Source organism: Anopheles ziemanni, chromosome 3, assembly GCF_943734765.1.
Source record: "Anopheles ziemanni chromosome 3, idAnoZiCoDA_A2_x.2, whole genome shotgun sequence".
In the NCBI taxonomy this organism is placed as follows: domain Eukaryota; kingdom Metazoa; phylum Arthropoda; class Insecta; order Diptera; family Culicidae; genus Anopheles; species Anopheles ziemanni.
The window spans coordinates 1,717,163-1,740,112 of record NC_080706.1 but is presented as its reverse complement, the minus strand read 5'-3'; the positions used below and the strand labels follow the sequence as shown (position 1 = coordinate 1,740,112).

The following is a 22,950-nucleotide window of genomic DNA, read 5'->3' as shown; positions in this document are numbered from 1 at the left end:
TAGATATTTTCCGAAACAAGCATAATGGTACTGAAGTAACAAATAAGTTAATATTACATGTTTATTACATATTAACCCATTTTCGAGGTTATTTTTTCAACAATAAGTTACCCGTGTTTCATGCATATGATCTCGTTCTAATTAGGACTTCCGGTTTGTTGAATAATCCACCAGTTTCACATGGCCGTCGATTCGTCGCTTGAGCTCAAATGAAATGCTGCATTGGTCATGCCTCCCTCGTAGGACAGCTGAGTTTCCCCTCGTCCTCTACCGTCAGTGGGGGTCAGTTTTGTATCACTAAACGAAAAATTTCTATCCTTGAGCGTTCCATCTTGCACCACAAGATGCTTTAGTTCAAACGTTTTCAAATCGTGTGCGCTGGTAACATTGCGCATCGGACGCACCGCTGGTGGAACTTCTTCTGCCTTATGACGGTGAAGGAATTCTTCAAATTTTCTATTACTATCCCATGTGCTACAGTCCACCACATGGGACGGTGGAGGTCGTTTAGCACGTGCCCGGACCGGCCGAGTCATAGGCTGAATTTTATGTGGTGGTATCTTCAGATGCATTTCGTAGACGCCTCGGAAAAGATGGTTCGATCCCACCGCAGAACCTCTGCGACGGGTAGCGGGAGGCGAGGGGCACTCCATTTTGGAAAACGTATCAGTGGAATGGTTTCGCACGATAGCGGGAGGCTTGGGCGAAGCAGGGATGTGTTCACTTTGTCGTCTAGCAGGGGTTTCGGGAAGTGTTTCTGAGATTTTTCTAAATATTTGCGGTTCTGGCTGGTCATGCGTATCCTCCAGTGTATACGATGTACGGGACGTAGATCGACTTAATTGGGCAGTTCCTTGCGAGTTGAACGAAGCAACAGAGAAATCGGACACCGTCGTATTTCGGGACGACTGTGACATTTGTCGGGGCAGGAGTGAAATTCTCCGTGCACGGTCGATATCATCCTTCAATGGGTACGGCTTCGGAGGAATTGGAGGTGGTGGCGGCTGTGTAGCGGCCGCACTGCCAGTGGATAGCTTCGGTCCGGGTCGGGGTGCTGGTGCTTCTTGATCGAAACGTACCGATCGCTTCCTGGGAGAGGCAAAATACGTTTCGATCTCCTGTAAAGTTTTTCCTTCCGTTTCCGGGAGCACTTTGTAGAGGATCATGGCACCGACGACCGTGACCAAGGAGTAAATCCAGAACGTGCCGGGTAATGAAAAGATCGCGAGCATCTTTAAGAATGTTTTGTTTGCAATAAATCCAAATATGTAGGCGATTCCACCGGCGAGACCGGAGCCACCGCTGCGCACATTGGGGGCAAACAGTTCGCCTATCAGTATCCAGGGTATTAGGCGGATACCAATGTGTGTCAGGAAGGCGCTGCCAAGCAGTAGCGTCAGCGGGACCCATACCAATTTGTTCCGATTGACGAGCGGCAGTGGCACGAAGACGTCCTTCGGGATGGCTGACTGGACGTACTCACCGTAGCTGATCGTAATGTTGATCGGTTCATCAAGGCTATCGTTGAGGTAATAATTGGTAAAGCTTTGTGCCGCATACAAAATACCATCCGATGATCCATTGCGACGTTGTTGTTGCGGTGTTTCTATAATGTTTGTGCTCCCGTTATTTGGTGGTTCTATTGCCGTTAGATTCAACAGTTCGATAACGGAACTGTTTTTCCACTCAGCAATCACTTCCTTGGAACGCAGTGGTATGACCGCTATATCCGCCCTGATCGAGGATACGTTGGCAACCACATTTTGCACCGAACCGCCAGGAATATCGTTCAGGAAGTAAGCATAACTGGCCGCTCCGAAGAAGCAGATTGCGCATCCAATCGTCGAGATGAACACCAGTGGCCGCTTACCAGTGCGATGTACAAGAAACACGCAGAACAGTGTTCCAATAAGCTCCGTTAACCCGAGGAGACAGGTGGCGTAATATTTGTTGATGGGGGCTTTAAGAGTGTGAAATATCTAATTGAGAGAATCAACAAATAGAAAAAAAAAGATATTGTAGATCGTCACGCATTACCGTACCAAGCGAATGGCCTACCTGGACGGCATAGGTTTGCAGGGTGGTCATGCCAGAGAAGTGACCGATAAAAAAGCACAGCAGAATGATTCCGAACGGCTGCAGAAAAGCGCGCTGCGTGTAGAGTCGTGCTTTATCAATGATGGTAAAATCTTTTTGTAGTTCCGCAGCCTTCGTCATTTGCTGCTCAAGTTCTTTAAACTCCTCATCTACCTACAGCAAATGATATATGACATTTTGGATGAGTTAATCATACTTTACCGAAAGGTTGGCAAAAAGAACTTACGTCTTCCTTTGAAACCCATCCACGTAACCAGGCGAGGGCAGATTTTGACTCTTCCAGACGCCCTTTGCTTGCCAGCCAAACTGGACTCTCCGGAATGAGGAAGAGCAACAATGCTGCCAGTACCGGAACCGACGAGCTCACCAGAGCCACTGTGCGCCACTTGAGAAAACTACCCATGAGGAACTCCATTAGGACGCCCAGAATTACACAGGTTGAGCCAGTGGCGGCTAACATGCCACGGTATCGTGGTTGTGTAATTTCCGCAACGTACGTCAAAACGGGTGCTTCGCCGAGACCACCACTTAGTCCGGCCAACGCGAGACCAAGGTAGAGAAAATTAACATCGCTGGCGTAATGGAACAGCATCCACGCAATGAATATTGGAATGTTGATCAACTGTAGGAGGGCAAGGCAAAGATGTTAGGAACTTGAAAACTACACTTCCGGTCCAGCTTTCATACCTGCATCGCGCGCCTTCGGCCAATCGGTTGAGCAAGCATGCCCGAAAAGATGCTTCCCAGAGGTACACAAATCAGATTGATCGAACTAAGCCACGAGATTTGCTCCCGGCTCAGCGTGACATCTTTTTCGAGGGCCGGTTCACGGCCATCACCACCCTGAATGGCGGGAATAACGATGGTCGGAAAGCCCAACGTCATACCATAGCCGAGTAGAAGGACATTTTTCACACCAACGGCACACGCTTGGGCAAGGGCTGCTCTCGCATTCCCACCATCAGCACACGGTTTCGTTGCCGGCTCACGCTCGGAAGCCGTGTCATCTTCCGGCATTTCAGCGATAATTTTTTCCCGTCGGATTGCGTAATCGAAACTGGAGTACACCGTTGCCGGATGTGTCTCGGCGTACTGGGTGCGATACTGGTAGGACACCTCCTGATCACTGGTACAACTGCTTGTGCTGCTCGTCTTCCGGATCGCTAGCCCAAACGGATCCGGATCGTGGAATTGCTCACCGACAAACTTCAGCTTCTCCTTGGGCTTGCCATACTTCGTCTTACGCACTGCCAACTGATATGGATCGGGATCCTCGAATTGTTCCCCCTTCAGCTTCACCTTCGTCGGCTTTTGTTTCCGGTTTTTTCTACGCTCCTTGCGATGGTGTGAGCAGCAGCCAGCGTGCTTCCGGTTCCGTTGACTTTGCAGGTCGGTTCGCAACTCAGCAATGGTTTGCCGTAGTTTGGTTGGTTCCCATCCGACATCGTTGCTGCGGAAGTTGTGCAAATCGGTTAACACTTGTTTGTTGTTGCTATCAATCGAATCGGAGTGACCAACACCACCACCCCGGCCATGATCGCAAAGTATCAAAAGTGGAGGAAATGAAGAGCAAAAATTGTATGTTCTAGCGATTAGCGTGATCCTCTCTGGGTGAAGGTGTGAATAGGGAAACCGTGGTATCTCGTGCATGTAGAGTGAGGTAAGCAGTAAAATCTTCCATTGATTTAACTGTGTTGTTTTCTAGTTGTATCGTTCGATTGCACTCAACCATCAACCAAAAAAAAAAAAAAAAATCGAACAAGAATAATTTTAACAGCATGTATCGACGGACTTTCACTTAATTTATTTTATTATGATTTCCAATCCATTCCATTCCATTCAAAAGCATGAATATCCTTCGACAGTGATACTGACTATTTTTGTATGCGATTCAAAAGCGAAACAGCTGAAAACTAAAACTGAAACTAATCACGTGCATTCATCGGTAGTAACCAAATTTATTCCGTTTAGAGATTAACGGATATTTAAATTCAATTGATTTATTTTAATTACACGAGGCAACGTGCAGTTTGTTCTCCTAACATCTTCCGGAACATGACTATATTATATGAATAACATTACATAAGGGAATGCGGAAAAACGGTGAAAAAAAATACCCAAGACCACCCGCCTTCTGATCGTATGCTTTGGTTTGCACGTGATTCATTGACACTTGTTGTGTACGGTGGCGATGGGAATTGGATTAACCCATCATGAAGAATTTTTCACATGCGGCTTATTTTTTTTTTATCCACGAATTCGGCGGCTTTCGCGGCACTTACCTGGCTTCCACCATCGCGACTTCTTTGAACAATTGTCGTGCACAGGCGGCGTGTGACGCACGTAACTGTGATTTTTGTTTTCGAAAATTCCTTGAAATCCGTTACCACATTCTGTATTATTTTATTATTTTGATTATCTGTTTTGAGAATATTTTTGGGATAAGTTAGACGACGTTCTATTTGCACTGGAAGAAATAATTGAGATTGCGCGTGCCAAGTAAGTACATCCGATCTGAGATCTGATGTCTACCTGATTGGCGAATAAGCAAGTTGCAACTATCTCCGCACACGAGAACTCCATACCCGATGACCGATGGTTGGACGATCTCTATTTACGCGGGGGTTTCGTCACGGCCCATTTAATTGTGTTGAGCAGGCAGCTGATGCTAAGTGATGTTCATTCCCTACGCGCGCGCCCAGCTTTGAAAGCTGGTTTTTGTTCTAATTTCCCTGCGATCAGGGAATTTTGAGGGATTTACAATCGATGATGCTTTCGAGTGGAGGGAAACTCCGTTCGCTTACCTTTATCGTGCTTTTGGACAGTGGTCGTAGAATTGAAACTTTGTTGTATTTCTTCAAGATCTTTATTGACTAAATAAAATTTGCATTCAAAAACGAAAATACAAATTTTGCGTAAGAAGTATGTCAACGTCAGCGTGAGGTAAGGTCCTTTGGTCACGTGGAATGCTTAGCACCCCGATCGCCAGCTTAGGCGGCTGGTTTCTCTTCCGAAACACCAGTGGCGGCCGATGCTACCGACTGTCCATCGTCGTTGCTGTCCTGGCAGGAGAGCGACGGGAACTTCTGGTAGAGGGCAGCACGGTACTTCGGATGGCTGATACCGTACACAATCGGATTGTAGACGGCGTTGGCCTTGGCGAACAGCGAGCCCCAGATGGTAGCGAGCGGGCTGATGGGTGCAGCCTTGAAGATTCCCGTGTAGTTGATGACCAAGTACGGCGTCCAGGCCATGAACCACAGCGAGATGGTGACCAGGGCGACCTTGGCCAGCTTCATCTCGGTGCTGGTGTTCTGGGCTTCCTGCGAGCGCAGCGAGGCGACGTTCATCTTCTTGGCCTGTTCACGCATGTTCTTCTCGTGAGCTGAGACAGCCTGTTGAATTCGAGGACAGCATTGTATTAAATTTCCCAGGCGTAATAATTCACCACCGGCTTACCTGAATGATGTAAATGTACGAGTAGATGATGCTGAACAGAGGGAGATAGTACACGAAGCCAGAGTAGATCAGAATGTACGATCGGCTGGTGAAGTCCTGGGTCAGATAATCAGTTCCGCAAGCGGTCATGTTTCCTTCCGGGACATATCGGTTCCATCCGAAGAGAGGGGCCAGCGTCCACAGCAGCGCGAAGGCCCAGATAGCCAGAATACGCAGCAGAGCACCGTTGTTGGTCATCGGCTTTCCGGAAAGACCCTTCACGATGACGTTGTAGCGGTCGAACGCAATCATGGTCATGGTCCAGATCGAGGCACAGCCGAACAGTGATCCAAACATGGCGTAGAGCTCGCAAGCGAACGGGCCAAAGACCCAAGTCTCATGCCAGCAGTTGATCACCATCGGTGGCGCCATGGTAAACATCATCAGGAAATCAGAGAAGGCCAAATTGACCACCAGCAAGTTGGACGGGGTTCGGAGTGTCTTGGTATTGGTGAAGATGTAGATAACGCAGCCGTTGCCGATAATCGAAACGACACCGAGGACGAAGATGGCGAAGCCCAGGATGGAATGCCAGAGCGGGTTCATCGGCGGGAACTGGTACCAGTGGGCGTCCACCATGTGGAGCATCTCCGGTGGCACCTTATCCACGACCGTGACGTTGCTTACGACCGTCTGGGTCCAGGCACTGAAGTGCGGTTCTGCGAATGCTGCCATCTTCCTTCCTTCGTGTAGACAATTTCTTCACAAAAACTGACGTCAAATTTATCACCAACTGTTTCAAGCGTGGTTTTTACTGGCAATTAAGCCACGAACACTGTTCACTATTTGGATAAGCTGAAGAAAATCGCTTTTCAGGGCGAACTACTTCAGTCTTACTGTAGCTACTTGAGAACTCTACCCGAATGATCACCGGTGGTCTACCAAGGAACAACTCGTCCTTCTGTTCGCGATGTTGGGCTTTTATAGCACGAAAAATTTGGTGCACCGTTTGGAACTAATTCGATTAGTAATTTTGGCTCCTGTCTTACAGCCGCAATCGGCAGCGCAGGTATTCATAATTCCGAAACCACTAATCCTTCGCATAATAATATTGTTTTTTTTTTCTATGTCCTGTTGCTTGACGATGGTGCGGGTGTACATTGTTCGTCGACAGATTAAGTGCTACGGCAAATTACAATGTAGTTCAGTCGTCCGTCGTAAATAGCAATAAAACAACTGCATGTATACATAAGTTGAAGTAAAAACTTCTCTTATTTAGTATGTAAATATGCAGAGAATATCGTGTTAATTTGAGCTTTTTCGGCTTAGATTATATTTATCACATTTTTACGAAATTATACAGTGCTTTTATTTGTATATCAAAGACTGGAAAGTTCATATGATTTGTAAATCGCTTGTAGTACGCAATGTACATACATATATAGGCATAAATGGAATATGGATTGCAAACTTGTAAACCTAATCTGAACCTAACATAGATTTCCGAATAACGTAATTCCACATCATTGCGTATTCGCCTAAATCGAATATGGAAAGAGCTTTTGCAATACTAAACACATGAAATGTTCAACGATGGTCAGGATAAACAACTTTTTTTGTTTTGTACGTCATTTGGACTTTATTATATTAATATTGTTGATTAATTATTCTTCCAAGAAATAAATATTACGAAAAGCTATGTTTCCTTGTAAAACATATAAAATAATTTTCAATTCACAATCAATTTCGAACCAAATAAGTTTTATTGTGTTAGTTAATTTTGAACGAAATATGGGTAATCTGCCCTCACAAAAGTTACAATATGTAATTTTTCTTTAATCTTTTCTTCTATCACATTCCAATTCATTCCAGCAGCTTGTGACGTCATAAGCGTATTCCAGATTGTATAAACTGTTGCTCTAAGTCTCGCATTGATCAATACCAGTAACGCCCGAAGCAACCGATCCTTGATCGTTGGTATTATTCTTGCGGAAGTCCAATGATGGGAATCGTTTGTACAGAGCGGCCCTGTACTTGGGGTGACTGATGCCGTAAACTATAGGATTGTAGACCGAGTTGGCTTTGGCAAATACTGATCCCCAAATGGTTTGCAGTGGGCTGATGGGGCCAGTGTCAAAGATTCCCGCGTAATTAATAACCAAGTACGGTGTCCATGCCATGAACCAGAGGGTGATGGTCACAAGGGCCACTTTTGCCAATTTAATTTCAGCGTTAGTTTTAGAGGCGTCCGATGAACGAAGTGAGGCAACGTTCATTTTTTTCGCCTGTTCCCGCATGTTTCTTTCGTGCGCAGATACAGCCTAACGAAGAGTAAATAATTAAAAGAATAAAAACATTTTAGTTAGGATCTGAATTCCCTTAATCTGGTGCAGAAAATTACCTTTAGAATATAAGTGTAGCAGTAGATGATGAGTAGAAGCGGCAGCCAATAAACGAAAACGGAATAAGCGTAGATGTAGGAAACACTGATCCAGTCCTTTGATAGATAATCCGTTCCACATGCGCTCATATTGCCTTCCGGAACGTATCGGTTCCAGCCGAATAGAGGTGCCAATGTCCAAATGAGGGAATTAGCCCACACGAAAAATATTCGCATAACGGATCCGACGTAGGTGAGAGGTTTTGCCGATAAGCCTTTTACGATAACGTTGTAGCGATCGAAGGCGATCATCGTCATGCTCCAGATGGACACACAGCCCGAGAGTGAGCCGAACATGCCATAGATTTCACACATCAGTGGTCCAAACACCCAGGTTTCATAGTAGGAATTAACGGTCAGCGGAGGGGCCATCGTGAACATCATCATGAAGTCGGCAAATGCAAGATTTATGATCATCAGATTAGAAGGCGTTCGTAGACTTTTAGTGGACGAAAATATGAAAATAACACATCCGTTTCCCACGATGGATACAAGAGCCAGTAAGCAGATGGAGGTGGCCAGGGCTGCGTGCCATTTGGTTTCCAGTGGCGGAAACTGATACCAGTAGGTGTCAACGAGGTGGAGCATTTCCGGAGGTACTTTGTCCACTACGGTTAAATTTGCCACAGAGATCGTCCACGTGAGGGCCTGTGGGCCCAAAGGGCCGATCAGCTTGTTCGACATCGCCAGATTGTGGCTGGTAGGTGATTGCAAAGACAGTCACTGTTTCACTGTGGGTGGTTGGTTACGTTGATGAATCGTGGGGTGAAAACTCTTCTGTACTTATTGGAATCCTTCTTCTAACCGGTGTTGTGGGAGACACTTGACGACTCAATCAAAATGGCATAATGGACCATCATATATATAGAGTTTCAGCACTCCCAGCAAGGCAAAGTAATTTAATTAGTAAACAGCAATAAAAATCCAGATTGACAGTCCTCAGTATGGCTTAACCCCAACCCAGGATTAGCGCCTCCCAAATCTCCCGGAGGGTATGCATACATGAAAAGAAAAACGAGCAACCAGGCGCCATTACTTACGACAATTGGTTATGATTGTTTTTCGATTGTTCTTGTCGTAAGCGTTATGCACGACAGGCTGAAGTGCTCAGAACGTTATGGTTCAGATCAGGGCTGAGTGGTTCAATGAGCGGGAAAAATGTGAGCAGGAATTGCAGCCAACACCATAATTCCTAGGATGCTCTACCGGTCGTCATAGTTTCTACGACTGCGCGGTCATGTTATTTCGGTACAACGAAGTAGGCAGCTCCAGCAGTTGTGTGCATCCTAGCAACTGAATTTGTGACTTCGGTGAAAGGGCCAGTGGTCAAATGGCTTTCGCAGGAAATATTCAGACATCGCGCAAGAATTGTGCCTCAACAAACTTTCCCTTTTGCAAATCCAACGAGGAATCAACATTCCTTCAAGGAGATTGCACGGAGTACGATCAAAATTTTGTCGGATGTCAAAATGATGCGAAACCTGGTGAGTTTTGTGTACCAAAAAGTTTATCAAAAGGAGTGAAAATGAAATTGAAATTTCTGCAGCTCTTCGGCGTGATCAGTTGCGCGAAGCCTACGAGAAAAAACTGAGACTAATACTGGCTAAAAATGCCAGCGAGCAATTGGAAACCCTCCACCGGCAGGAAGAAGAACGGAGCCAGCTGCGGAAACGGATGAACTACTATATGGCAAAGGACAATAAGCACGATCCTCAGTATAGTTTGCAACGCACGGATGACGCTGTTACATTTTGGAGTTATAAAAATCGTAGAAATGGTAACCATCGCATAAATAATGCGTTCACGAAACACCATGATGAAAAATTGGATGTTCAGTTTGAATAAATTTTTTTGGATGCATTGAAACCAGTGGTTTGCATTTATTACAGCGCCATAAAAAGTCTACAAAGAACTCAAAATCATCGTGATTTTAGGCCTTCTCTTCCGTGCCTTGCGTGGCAGCAGAGGCCACCGACTGTCCATCGTCAACTGGAGTAGCATCCTGGCACGATAGCGACGGGAACTTCTGGTACAAAGCAGCGCGATACTTCGGATGGCTGATGCCGTACACAATCGGATTGTAGACGGCGTTGGCCTTGGCGAACAGCGAGCCCCAGATGGTGGCCAGCGGGCTGATGGGTGCAGCCTTGAAGATGCCAGTGAAGTTGATGACCAAGTACGGCGTCCAGGCCATGAACCACAGCGAGATGGTGACCAGGGCGACCTTGGCCAGCTTCATCTCAGTGCTGGTGTTCTGGGCTTCCTGCGTGCGCAGCGAGGCGACGTTCATCTTCTTGGCCTGTTCGCGCATGTTCTTCTCGTGGGCCGACACTGCCTTCAGGATGAAGGTGTACGAGTAGATGATGGTCAGCAGAGGCAACCAGTACACGAACACGGCGTAGATGATGATGTACGATCGGCTCAGCCACGTCTGGGTCAGGTAGTCGGTTCCGCAAGCGGTCATGTTACCCTCCGGAACGTACCGGTTCCATCCGAACAGCGGGGCAAGGGTCCAGAAGAGAGCGAAGACCCACACACCGAAGATTCGCAGCAGAGCACCGTTGTTGGTCATCGGCTTTCCGGAAAGACCCTTCACGATGACGTTGTATCGGTCAAACGCAATCATGGTCATGGTCCAGATCGAGGCACAGCCGAACAGCGATCCAAGCATAGCGTAGAGCTCGCAAGCGAACGGCCCAAAGGACCAGGTCTCGTGCCAGCAGTTGATCACCATCGGCGGTCCCATGGTAAACATCATGAAGAAGTCGGAGAAGGCCAAATTGACCACCAGCAAGTTGGACGGGGTACGGAGTGACTTGGTGTTCGTGAAGATGTACATCACACAACCGTTACCAGTCATCGAGATCATTCCGAGCATGAAGATGGCGAAGCCCAGGATGGAATGCCACAGCGGGTTCATCGGCGGGAACTGGTTCCAGTGGGGGTGCACCATGTGCAGCATCTCCGGAGGGACCTTATCCACCACCGTCATGTTGCCACCACTCTGAGTCCAGGCGTCGAAATGTGGTTCCACAAAAGCTGCCATTGTTTTTACTGTAAAAAGCGTATCCCTACATTAGAACAACGACGGTTAAATGATATTACAGCGGAATGTTTACTGTTAGTTGATGAACTTGTTGAAAGATCTCCTCAATATGCTGCTTCCAGTGCCGAAGAAAATCGTTGTTACACGAACTACTCCAGCCTTTGGGCCTATTGGTGCGATATGCAAGCACGTCTGCCTGCTAAGAATGCCAGTACCAACTCGAAAATAGCGATGCAGCTGCACCCTTTTTATACTGTAGGTGCAGGTAATGCACTTGCGGTTTTCTCGACCTAGTGAGTAATTGAATTACAGTAAAGAGTTTAAAATCAATAAGTTTATTTTAGAAGAAAATATGAAAGGGCTGAGGCCTTGAAGATGACCGTTACTAGATGTTCAACATTTTAGTTATTTATGTACATTAGCACGTTACATTCCATTTAACCTCGTATGATAAACAAGTAACACATTTCTCTCTTAAAGAACAAATCACTTATTTGAATTTTACAAAATACGCAACAAACAAAGAAATGTAACAAAAAAATAATCCTTATGACCGTTTGTTCACCGACAAGCAGTGCCCTTGGCATTGGAAATGTTTTCTTCTTAGAAAATGTAGCAAATCAATAAATTCACGTTCACATAATCCGGAATGCAAGAGCCGGCGCTTAGGTGCCTTCTTGCACTTGAAGAAATATTTAAGTTAATTTGTAAAGAAAAGGGGTAATTCAATTATAAGGCTGTAGTTCATGTGAAAGTATGTCTTCTATAAAAACCATCAACAATGGAACGCTATCTCCAGTTGTCGTGAGAACGCCTAGCCGTTGCGAGTCAAAATTGAATTGAAGTAGTTCGGTCCTGATCGATTTTCTTCAACAAAACCAATAGTTTCAGCAAGAAGGTAAATCATTTCTAACATTCACGAAGGAATGGAAGTAACCTAGGCAATTATGGTTCTTTTAGCAACAACAATGGCAGCTTTTGTGGAACCCCATTTCGATGCCTGGACCCAGGGTGCCGGAAACATGACGGTGGTGGACAAGGTCCCTCCAGAGATGCTCCACATGGTGCACCCCCACTGGAACCAGTTCCCGCCTATGAACCCGTTGTGGCATTCCATCCTGGGCTTCGCCATCTTCATGCTCGGAATGATCTCGATGATTGGTAACGGTTGTGTGATGTACATCTTCACGAACACCAAGTCACTCCGTACCCCGTCCAACTTGTTGGTGGTCAATTTGGCCTTCTCCGACTTCTTCATGATGTTTACCATGGGACCGCCGATGGTGATCAACTGCTGGCACGAGACCTGGTCCTTTGGGCCGTTCGCTTGCGAGCTCTACGCTATGCTTGGATCGCTGTTCGGCTGTGCCTCGATCTGGACCATGACCATGATTGCGTTTGACCGATACAACGTCATCGTGAAGGGTCTTTCCGGAAAGCCGATGACCAACAACGGTGCTCTGCTGCGAATCTTCGGCGTGTGGGTCTTTGCTCTCTTCTGGACCCTTGCCCCGCTTTTCGGATGGAACCGGTACGTTCCGGAGGGTAACATGACCGCTTGCGGAACCGACTACCTGACCCAGACGTGGCTGAGCCGATCGTACATCATCATCTACGCCGTGTTCGTGTACTGGTTGCCTCTGCTGACCATCATCTACTCGTACACCTTCATCCTGAAGGCAGTGTCGGCCCACGAGAAGAACATGCGCGAACAGGCCAAGAAGATGAACGTCGCCTCGCTGCGCACGCAGGAAGCCCAGAACACCAGCACCGAGATGAAGCTGGCCAAGGTCGCCCTGGTCACCATCTCGCTGTGGTTCATGGCCTGGACGCCGTACTTGGTCATCAACTTCACTGGCATCTTCAAGGCTGCACCCATCAGCCCGCTGGCCACCATCTGGGGCTCGCTGTTCGCCAAGGCCAACGCCGTCTACAATCCGATTGTGTACGGCATCAGCCATCCGAAGTATCGCGCTGCTTTGTACCAGAAGTTCCCGTCGCTATCGTGCCAGGATGCTACTCCAGTTGACGATGGACAGTCGGTGGCCTCTGCTGCCACGCAAGGCACGGAAGAGAAGGCCTAAACTCACGATGATTCACTATATTTAAAGTGATATCCTAATCAAACATTGCATAACAATGTAGTGATTAGTGAAATAATAAGAAAAACATTTAAATCTTTGGTTGTCAATATCATTTTATTTATCTTCATCGAAGCTACTGATATTCCAATCAGATTCCTCCTCGAATTTTGAACGCCTTACAATTGTTTTATATTCACTGTTCGATGTTACATTAGTATTGTCTTTCCCTGTTCCATTGGCGTTGCCTTTCTTGTCCAAGTTGAACAACACTCGCTTCTTAGGAATGGGTTTTGGTTGAGCTGGTACCGTGTCCAAGATTTCACTGATGTCTGAACTATTATCTTCCATTTCAATTTCAATCAGTGCATGTCGATCGGAAGCTGATTTTATTGTGTTGATACTTTTTATAGGCGTATCCAGCAGTTTTTCCACCTGTTGGCTTGAAATAGAAGATCGTCGTTTGGTGGCAATAGGACTACGTGACGGTGGCTTATTGCCGAAGACAGGTTGTGCCTCGGCGTGTACCGTGATGACGTCGTCTCCGGAGAGTTTTATAACGGGCCTGGATAGTGCAGGCGTGCTGGAATTGGTTTTAAAAATGTTCATATCAGATGTGAGATGCGTGCCGGGAAACTGAACTATGTGCTTCGTTGGTAATAATTCTAGTTTTGGAGAGAATTTCAAGCGAGTAGCATTCGTAGGCATCTTAGCAATAGATGAGAGTTTAACGTCATTGCCCATTATTGTTTTATCTTCCCCCTCGGGAGTATTCTTTGTAACATGACTTGATGGAGCATTGGTTCTCACTCGTGCCATTTGATCTACTTTGGATAGGAGCTGATTGCGAGTAATGAAGAAATTTTTATGTTTCTTCTTGATAGCGTCTCGCCGATTAGCTAGAGCTTCGCACGCATCGTTTAAACCGTCGCCCGAAAGTTGTTTCGACTTAGCATCGATTCCTATCATCTTCAGCCGAGCGCGGAATTGGCTTAAAATCTGTTTCTTTGGCGAAGGTGCGGTAGATGCCTGATGAGTTGGCTCACGTACTACTGGAGGACTTTCTTTAGGTGCTGTGGATGATTCTAGGTGTTTTAATTCTTCATCACTCTCAGTTCTTTCAGACTCGGAAGAAATAAATTTGTTTAAAATATTGCTTTTGCCCAAAATATCAGTGCAGTTTGTGTTACTGTGACAAGTTTCTCCTTCGATAACAATTTCCGGAAGGGTTACCGTTCTCAATTGCACCGATTTATGTGCAGCAGGCTCAATGGTCTGAGCAGGATTGTTGTTCATCAACTTTTCGTTGCTTTCCGGAAGCATCATTTTTGAAAGGAGAGATTCTAGATGATCCATTTTGTGTGTATACTCCTTCTCAAATGTCGTCATTGTATCCCTCGTCTTTTGCTGACTGTTTTCGAACATTTGCTCAAGTTCTTGGTATCGTTCTTTCCATATCACTTCATCACTAACCGATACGGGTTGCGTTTTTTCAGTTGTGTGCATCGCACTAATGGCATCCAATAGATTTTGCTTAACAACTTCAATTTCTTCGTTGAATTTTTGCCTTTCCGCATCCTTCCAGCATTCTAAGAGCCGCTTCTGTTCTTCAATGAAAGACTGTAGATCTGATTTGGAAATCGTTTCGTCTTGATGTACAGTTTGTATCGGTGGGTCCAGTGGGATTGGAGCTGTATCAATAATTTTTGGTTCAGTTTGCGTTTGTGCCTCTTTTTCATTTAAATCTTTATCATCGACCAAGTTGCTTTGGATGCCGATACTGTGGAGAACTTTGGCTTTTAAATCATCGTGCCCACTAGTTTTGTTCTCTGAACAACCGACACACTGATGGTGCTTAGATCGATGATCAAGAAGATCCTTTTCCGCTACGTTTAAACGTTCCTTTAGCTGTTTAACCTCTAACTCCAACTTGATCGTATTGATAAGGCTTGTGTCGGTATTGGATGGTTTTCTTTCGTAGGAATTCTCTACCGAACGGGGGTTGGCATGCTTGCGAACGATGTGGGCATTCAACAAATCCATGGTAATGAAATTTTTCGTACACTTCGTACAGGAAAAAACTGTGGCCTGTTGCGAATGTTGCTGATGGTTGATGTTTTCAATACGTTGTATCTTTCTCTGTAGAAGAACTGTCTCTTCGGTGCGTTTTTTGTTCATCTTTTCCAGACGCACATTTTCGTTTTGTAATCCTTGCAGTGTGTTTCTGATTTCTACCACCGTCTCGTCGAGAAACTGTTTGCAGAAGAGCAAATATTGTATGCTAAACTGAGCAAGTATAAAGTATTTTCCAATCGCTGGGTCCAAGATACGATTGTTTAGCACAGTCCCTATAGGTACTTCCGATATGTGAGGAATAAACTCATCCAGTTTTTCGTAATCCTGTTCACTGACAATGTTATAGGGGTCGATAGAAGCTGCGGAAAAAGGAGTAGGTGATGGTTGGCAAAGAAGGGTATTGTTTTGAAAAATGGCCATGTACTTACCTACAAATCGCCAGTCGATGCAATGTCCGATCGAAAGCTCACGTATCATAAAACCTGCTTCGCGGGCAATTTTCGGAAAGTTATGATGCCACTTGTAAGACATTCTTCTAGAACAATAACTTCGAACGATTCACGTAATATTGATTCTCAAAATCACGATTTGCTAGCTTTATTTGCTTTCCGTGTAGTGTTCGCATCTGTGTCACTATTGATAATGTACCCTTCTCTATAGTGTTGAAGGTTGAAACTTGCTTTGGTTACGACTTAGTTACATTGGTAGCCTAGCAACCACCTCACAACACAGCACAGCAAGACGAAATTGAATTTGTTGTACACAGGGTGAATTATTTTGAGATGCCAACAGTTTCAAATCAGTTCCAAGGTACCATCCGTGACCAACGTTTCTATATCGCGATATTTGAACAAATGGACGGCACCTTTTCGAACATTTACAGAATGTTCGCCCCCTCCGAGTGAAAACTCCCCCACGTCCTGCCTAGCGCGTGCAAACACATGTGCATCCAGGTTTGGTCCCACACGACGAACTCTTTCATCGTCTTGATGATTTTGAGGCATGTGACGCACAACCAACTGATAGAAATGCGTTTCGACGCTTTCGTGGAAATCGACCGCAAATTTGTGCTCGGCATCCGATAGCCGTTTCTTGTTATGTGGCCTGGTGGATTCACTATCTAGTACATAAGACGCGTAAGTTTCAATCTTTTGTAGCCTGCAACGCAAGTAACTTGCCACCACGAACCTTATTCTTTCCACTTCCATCCGGTGCACTATGTAGAGTAGATTGTTCTTGTCTGCAGATGCTAAATTCTCTTCCATGTGCACCAGTTGTATCATCACCATTTCCACTAGTGCATCTTCAAAGGGAAGTAAATCCGGAGCAAATTTTTCGTTTATCCAAGCTCGTTGAAGCGATTCCAACACCTAAAGTTAGTAGACATTCCTTAGATTAGCACCCAATCATTACCCAAACTGAAGTTGTTTGCTTACTTCTTTTGAAGACATTTGCACTTCATCTTCATCCTCGTCGAGATCGGCGAGATTGCCCGTTGATTCATTTTGAGCGAAATCCGGCTCTGAACACTCTCGTGGTACATTTTCTGAATCAAAATCGCTTGACTCCATCGAAAGTGTATAATTCCGTTCGTTGATCCGTTGAAACTAACAAATGTTGGTAAACAGTTCGTCTGAAATGCGCGCCATACTGCGAAACGTGTGCCTAGTGAGTGGAGTAGAGAGTTGTCATCACACAGTCTGTCACTGAACCGAAGTTAATTCCTATCATCGTTCACTAGGCATACCGGCAGAACCGTCAAAACTTGTTTCATCAAAATGCACACTTCTTCGTTCCATGCGATAGTTTAGGAGAAATTGCGGTGAAAACGGTCTTCCCGTGTTAAAGGTACCATCGATTAACTTTGAAAGACGCTCTGTTTATGCAGCCAATAAATGGCCAATCAATTGATACAAAATGAATTCCGTGTTGTGGTCGAAAATGTGCTGAATCGATGGACGGCACTCCGGCTCGCCGTGGAGCACGGGATGGGAGGTCCATTGGGTCTGAATGTAAGTATGAATTGTAAACAGTACGAATAGTAAAAAAAAGTCTTATCCTAACGAAACCATTTCTTTCTTTCAGACGGCAATAGAACTTATTGATTACGTGACATCGTACTGCACAGAGAACAAAAATGTTGATTCAATCGATTTACGGGAAGTGCTGGAAGAAATAATGGATCAAGAATTTGAGACTATCTGTGAGGATGATTCTACTCACGGTATGGCTGCAACAACATCTTTAAATATCTAGAATAACAGCTCATGATCTTGTTTGTTTTGCAGAAATCAGCAACCTCCTGATGAAATACTTGGGGAAGCTGAAGGAAGGCAAATTAGACGAAGTGCATGCTGAACTAAACTTGATGACTCCTTGCGAAAAATGGATCATAAGTGGAGCTAAAATCAAATACAAGCAGATGGACGACAGTAGCGAGAGTGAAGACGAAGAAGCGAATCAGGAGGACATGGAAGTGGAACCAACTCCAGCGTTGAGCAGCTCAGCGGTCAATCCGAGTACCGGAGGTTCGAGCACAAATTTTATTGAAGAGAGCATAGATCCTGGATGGATACCTGTGAAAGGTAGGCGTCGTAGGTAATACCAATGTTACGATGAAACAATCGAATATATAAATGCTTTGTATATAATAAATCGGATGGAAAATAACATGATGGTTTCGTTGGATCAAGAATATCCGAGAAAGTTGATATATCGAACTGTCATGTAGGGTCCCCCGCATTCAATTACCTTGGTTGCAGATGACCAGCTGTCAGATTGGTCCCTGATTCAGAGAAAAATGTTTTTTTCTGTACAGTGAAAAGTTCTTATTGGGATCCCCGAAAGATAAAGTTGGTCAACATATTTCCTAGCATGAAGAGCAAGCGTGAAGAATAAACAAAAACTACGTCTACCGAGACAAATGGTGCTTATGTGAACCAAGTGTACTGAACAAACAGTATAGCAGGGATATGTGAAGTGTGGAACCAATTTCGGCAAACGAAAATGTCCTGGCAAAACAATTGGCCATCTGTGCAGCAACCGGGGGTGGTTCCTACATACCCTCCACCAATTCCTGGTGTGCAGCAGCTGCCATCAACCGCTGCAGTACCCGATTATGCAGCATTGAATGCAGAACAATATAAACAATGGCAATGGCAGCAGTACCACCTACAGTACGCTCAATGGCACGCTCAGTATGGCGAGCAGTATGCCAGGGAAACTGGAAAATCGCTTCCACCCGTTGCCACTCCTGGAATACAGATGCAACCCATAACCCAAACCATGGGCACGAATCATTACCCGACGGCTCACCCTCCTGCTGCAGTACCGTTTGCTACGTTGAACATTGTAGCACCTCCACCTCCGGCCGAACCACATCCGGATGAGTTAATTTTTAACAAAGGTGATTGTTGCCTATGCTGTCCCCCCTCTAATGTATCAACTAACTGATTTTGTACTGCAAATATCTTTCAGGCCAGGACAAACCACCCTTACCAGAGGAAACAAGTGCCGAAGAAATCGCCTTCGATGAACAGTTTCGGAAGTGGGAGCAGGAATTCGAAACATGGAAGCGCAAAAACAAGAACCATCCCGACAAAACGGCCTATCGCGAATACGAACAAAAATGTATGGATTGCCGCAAAAAGCTTCTCGAGCGTCGCGAACAATTACGACGAAAAAGGTTAGAACAAACCCGGCTACAGAGCCACGCATCGAAATGGGTAGCTGTTCAGCAACCAAAACCTTCTCTCCCGCCACCTCCTCCGTCGGATCCACCTCCAGTGGGTGCACCTCCACCGGGCCCTCCTCCACCAGGCCCTCCTCCGCCGGGGCCTCCACCATCGGGCTCCTCAGTTACGGCGCCACAGTGGCCACAAGAAAGGGAAAGGGGCGAAATGCATCACAGGAACGATAGTGGTGGGGAGACAAATTGTGGATTAGAGAACGTTTTTAACAATTCTGTCGCTAATAGTGAAAGGAGTGGAGGGATTCCTGGGCTGGATTTAATCGATGAACACCCTCCTCCCCAACCGAAGAAAATAAAGTTGGAGGAGGATGAGGCGGAGGAAGGGGGAGAAGTGATGGAGGTGATTGATCTGGCCAATATTGAGGAAGAGGTGAAAACTGAAGTTGTGGAGGTTAATAACACCGCCAATGCCATCAGTTCCTTGTTGAACGATCCGAAGGTGAACGCATTGCTGCAGCTGGTGGGTAGCACAATAGCTGGTAGCAGCGCCAGTGGAAATGGAGCAGGAGGAAGCAACACAGGAGGAACGAATCCTCTAGTGGCGGCATTAGCGCAGCTAACTAACAGTAGAGCGGGATGTGTAGATGCTGGCAAGTTGCCCCAAAACAATGAGAACCGTCCAAATGGATCTGTGGAACGTAACGATGAACAACGCCCGAGTGGTCGAGGAGGATTTATGGAGGAAGTCAGCCCCGAGCTTCCACATTTGCCAGATTTCAACCCTCGTATCCCTCCGCCATCGCTTGACATTGATCTCTCTAGACCTCCTCCGTTGATTAACGGGAACAAGCGTCAACCGCACGATCGCTGGGATGGAATCCCCGAGCAACACTTGGTACAGAATGGTTCGTACCCCGGTGGAAGTCACACTGAAGGACCGCCACATCCCAAAGTTGCCCGGTTTGATCGTCCTCCGCCACCATTCGGGGCCACGCGTTCAACCGATTATCAAATTGATCCGGAGCTGGGAAGACCGGTGGCCGTTCCAAAACCGGACTGGATGACGGAAGACGAATATCAAGAAATCTACGATAGATACGAACATGTAAGAATCTTCGAAGAGAGAAAAAACAAAATGGAGCTAGCGATTCATGTGCTGCGGCAAAGTAAGATTCGTGATGGAAAATTGGGGCCGCCGGGAGAAGTACTCCATCCTGGGCGAGGTGGCATACCCAAGCCGATGCCGTGTGTAAAGGCAGAGATTATCAGTGAAGCGCCGGATGAATTTTTCCAACCACAGCAAGTCTTTGATTACACAAATTGTAGAAGTTCCGCCCCTCCAGTGAATCAACAAACGCCTGCAGGGCGTGTCATAGACTATGGGCATTGTGCAAGTGGGCAGTATAATGTTAACAATATAAACAATCGTGTTAATAACCGTCGAGACGACTTCCGTAATAACACAGGTTCAGGTAGGGAGCATAGTTTACTCTGATTGTTAAGTAGAGGTTCTTTTGCTTTACAAATATTGTGTTTGATTTTACAGATGCTGGCCCTGTGTTCGGTTCAAATACCCAGCGATTTGATTACAATCATTCAAGGGTGGCCAATGTTGCGACGAAAGCGGCAACGGTTCCGGTCGAGCAGCCGAGACCGATTTGGCCGTTGGACAACCAATCGTTAGCCTTTGACCGTGCGGTTCCCGGTCTCGAACGACTTGCTCAGATGCACCTGAACCCCAATCCGGAAGAAAGCAATCCGAATTATCCCAGCAAATTTCTGCTGATGAATGATAATCGCCCCAGCTGCCTTAGCACAAAAAGGGGGAAACGGCCATCGTCAATACGCAAGCAAAAGTTAAAGCAACAGATGCAACAACAAAATACGGATACATCACCAACCGAACAGCAGGGAACCTCTGTTCCAAAGCCGATCGTATGCAAAGAGGAACCACCGTTGGAGCTAGAAGATTTAAGCTCCGATGATGATACCGCGGAAGAAAGGGCTGACGGTGGGAATAGTACCGAGGACGATGGTAGTGCGAGGCAAAATAAACAAGAAGTTCAAGACGAACGGCCCGAGTCGGTTGTTTCGTCTCAATCATCGCAACAACCGTTGGCACCGCGCATGCTAGACATCGAGGAGCTTTTGTTTCCACCCGGACGGTTCACGCGCCCACCGCGAATCTGTTTGCTCGTACGTGGCCTTCCTGGCAGTGGTAAATCTTTCCTCGCCCGACTCATCAAAACTAAGGAGCAAGTGTTCGGACCGTCTCCGAGGGTGTTGAGTTTGGACGATTACTTCCTGGTGGACAAAGAAGTGGAAGAAAAGGACCCAATAACGGGAAAGATCACGAAGGTGACGCGATCGCAGTACGAGTTCGATGAGGAAATGGAAGAGGTATACATTCAGAATCTCTTGAAGGCGTTTAAGAGAACCATTTCCGAACGGCTGTTTAATTTCGTTATCGTTGACTGTTGTAACCATCGGCTGGGGTATTATTGTGAATTTCATAATTATGCTAGAAGCAATGGATTTAAGGTGGGTAATGAATTGATAAGAACAGCTCTTTGGAGGCATAGCAGAGACATCACATTTACTCTTTTTTCTGTTGTTCAAACAGGTCTACACTTGTACGCTGCAAACAGATGTCGATGTTTGTGCCCGGCAAAACGTACACAATCGGACGGCGGCAGAAATACAAGCGTATGCCGACAGTTGGGCCATGGCTCCCGACGAGCATGTGCAGATCAACTTCAATGGACTGTTTTCAGATGTAGAACAGCAGGATACCGATACGACGGTGGCGGATATGGATCTTGCTGCACCCGAGGAAGAGTCGAACGAGGAGCTGGGCAGGAACCAGCCGGAACATGTAGGAATTTGAAACCAATTAGCGACGTCTGCAGTCTCCTGTTTGTTTAATGGGTTGTGCACATAATCGGCTAATCGTTATTTTTCGTAAATACACTTTCAGGCACCTGTATTACTCGACGAAGCTAACGATGATTCCGCGGATAGTACAGCTGAGGTGAGATATAAGATGGATTTCCGATGCCCTCATTGATTTGAACATTGGATATGATTGATTATTTTTTTGAGTGCATTTGAAAACCGTTCGACTGTAGGTGAAATTTGGTGTAGTTCTGTTTTTCTTCTTCTATATTTTTATCACAATATCCACCAATATGTATGATGGTCATGTATCTGTATTCTACTCTACTTATCAAATGAACATATATTATGTGATATATGGAGTCTTGCTATCCTCGAGTAATTCGAGCAAAGCAGAGTGTACCACTTTTTTCAACAACTGTCAACACCATGTACGAGTTTCGTCATAATCACAGCATTTTTTCTTAACTTACCGATGGTAAAAATTATGTGCGCATATAGTGTGACTTGTTCGCGAGTAAATGGGACAACGACGTCAGTGAGCAGAATTTAGGTTGGTATTAATTACGATACTTACATTATTAAGCTTAAGTAACTAGGGTGGAACGCAAACTTTCAGCTCCAATCAGCTGCAAAACGTTCGAATCCTCTATCTTTAAGTGACCTAACCTACTGTACGATTACTAATTTGCATGTTGTAATAAGGAGGAGTGCTAGAGGACCGCGAGTAGGCAGTAAATGAACGACAATGTTTTACCGTCTTTGTTATTCCTTCAGCGAGGCTCGATGGCACCAGTAAACCCCTGCGACGTCCCCCAACCCTAGAAGACTACCTACAGCTGGACGATGGCAGTGACGATGACGAGGCGAATGCCGGACGCAAGCGGAAGCGTGTTCGCTGGGCTGATGTGGAGGAACAGAAAGCGCAGAAAAAGATGCGAAAGATGGGATTCGTCGTTGGAGTTACGGATTGGTCGAGGATGATGGACCCGACCCAGGGCAGCAGCGCGCTTACGCAGACGAAGTACATTGCCAAGATCAGAAAAAATTCATGAAGCGCAGACATTTAAATGTATGTTTTCTATAATCACACTATACTTCGCAGACTAATGGCAAATGGTTTTCGGCCTGAAGCTAGAGCTCTTTACTAAGTTTTTTTTACCTTATTTTTCATATACTGACTGTC

General features: G+C 45.8%; 10 protein-coding genes across 12 annotated transcripts; 4 read left to right on the top strand and 6 right to left on the bottom strand.

Annotated features, from left to right (window-relative positions):
- Positions 1–176: 176 nt before the first annotated feature.
- LOC131289109 (solute carrier family 2, facilitated glucose transporter member 10-like) lies at positions 177–3,519 on the bottom strand. The gene is made up of 4 exons (XM_058318310.1): positions 2,785–3,519; positions 2,324–2,719; positions 2,059–2,250; positions 177–1,979 (listed from the first exon to the last, which is right to left on the bottom strand). Exons 1-4 carry the CDS (start codon positions 3,112–3,114, stop codon positions 177–179), a joined length of 2,721 nt encoding a protein of 906 aa, XP_058174293.1. The 5' UTR covers positions 3,115–3,519.
- LOC131286032 (opsin-1-like) lies at positions 3,456–13,147 on the top strand. 2 transcript variants are annotated; one of them, XM_058314890.1, is made up of 2 exons: positions 3,456–3,473; positions 12,032–13,147. In XM_058314890.1, the coding sequence occupies exon 2, from the start codon at positions 12,044–12,046 to the stop codon at positions 13,103–13,105; it is 1,062 nt and encodes a 353-aa protein (XP_058170873.1). In that variant the 5' UTR covers positions 3,456–3,473; positions 12,032–12,043; the 3' UTR covers positions 13,106–13,147. The 2 variants fall into 2 exon arrangements, with proteins under 2 accessions (XP_058170873.1, XP_058170874.1); XM_058314891.1 differs by lacking the exon at positions 3,456–3,473 and adding an exon at positions 8,957–8,971.
- On the bottom strand, positions 5,088–6,270 carry LOC131286035 (opsin-1-like). Its single transcript, XM_058314896.1, has 2 exons — positions 5,557–6,270; positions 5,088–5,492 (listed from the first exon to the last, which is right to left on the bottom strand). Exons 1-2 carry the CDS (start codon positions 6,268–6,270, stop codon positions 5,088–5,090), a joined length of 1,119 nt encoding a protein of 372 aa, XP_058170879.1.
- LOC131286034 (ceropsin-like) lies at positions 7,455–8,659 on the bottom strand. Its single transcript, XM_058314895.1, has 2 exons — positions 7,937–8,659; positions 7,455–7,856 (listed from the first exon to the last, which is right to left on the bottom strand). Exons 1-2 carry the CDS (start codon positions 8,657–8,659, stop codon positions 7,455–7,457), a joined length of 1,125 nt encoding a protein of 374 aa, XP_058170878.1.
- LOC131286038 (uncharacterized) lies at positions 9,306–9,820 on the top strand. The gene is made up of 2 exons (XM_058314899.1): positions 9,306–9,459; positions 9,522–9,820. The coding sequence occupies exons 1-2, from the start codon at positions 9,306–9,308 to the stop codon at positions 9,818–9,820; spliced, it is 453 nt and encodes a 150-aa protein (XP_058170882.1).
- LOC131286033 (opsin-1-like) lies at positions 9,824–19,911 on the bottom strand. Of its 2 annotated transcripts, none has more exons than XM_058314894.1 (2): positions 19,895–19,911; positions 9,824–10,977 (listed from the first exon to the last, which is right to left on the bottom strand). In XM_058314894.1, the coding sequence occupies exon 2, from the start codon at positions 10,965–10,967 to the stop codon at positions 9,906–9,908; it is 1,062 nt and encodes a 353-aa protein (XP_058170877.1). In that variant the 5' UTR covers positions 10,968–10,977; positions 19,895–19,911; the 3' UTR covers positions 9,824–9,905. The 2 variants fall into 2 exon arrangements, with proteins under 2 accessions (XP_058170877.1, XP_058170876.1); XM_058314893.1 differs by lacking the exon at positions 19,895–19,911 and adding an exon at positions 11,095–11,227 and having other exon boundaries at positions 9,824–11,029.
- On the bottom strand, positions 13,220–15,716 carry LOC131289108 (cilium assembly protein DZIP1L). The gene is made up of 2 exons (XM_058318309.1): positions 15,607–15,716; positions 13,220–15,537 (listed from the first exon to the last, which is right to left on the bottom strand). The coding sequence occupies exons 1-2, from the start codon at positions 15,707–15,709 to the stop codon at positions 13,220–13,222; spliced, it is 2,421 nt and encodes an 806-aa protein (XP_058174292.1). The 5' UTR covers positions 15,710–15,716.
- Positions 15,843–16,763, bottom strand: LOC131286036 (DNA replication complex GINS protein SLD5). Its single transcript, XM_058314897.1, has 2 exons — positions 16,615–16,763; positions 15,843–16,548 (listed from the first exon to the last, which is right to left on the bottom strand). The coding sequence occupies exons 1-2, from the start codon at positions 16,747–16,749 to the stop codon at positions 15,973–15,975; spliced, it is 711 nt and encodes a 236-aa protein (XP_058170880.1). The 5' UTR covers positions 16,750–16,763; the 3' UTR covers positions 15,843–15,972.
- On the top strand, positions 16,941–17,838 carry LOC131286037 (uncharacterized). The gene is made up of 3 exons (XM_058314898.1): positions 16,941–17,190; positions 17,264–17,402; positions 17,467–17,838. Exons 1-3 carry the CDS (start codon positions 17,074–17,076, stop codon positions 17,778–17,780), a joined length of 570 nt encoding a protein of 189 aa, XP_058170881.1. The 5' UTR covers positions 16,941–17,073; the 3' UTR covers positions 17,781–17,838.
- Positions 18,116–22,905, top strand: LOC131286040 (uncharacterized). Its single transcript, XM_058314901.1, has 7 exons — positions 18,116–18,584; positions 18,656–20,353; positions 20,416–21,410; positions 21,493–21,744; positions 21,847–21,900; positions 22,266–22,317; positions 22,542–22,905. The coding sequence occupies exons 1-7, from the start codon at positions 18,185–18,187 to the stop codon at positions 22,817–22,819; spliced, it is 3,729 nt and encodes a 1,242-aa protein (XP_058170884.1). The 5' UTR covers positions 18,116–18,184; the 3' UTR covers positions 22,820–22,905.
- Positions 22,906–22,950: the final 45 nt, after the last annotated feature.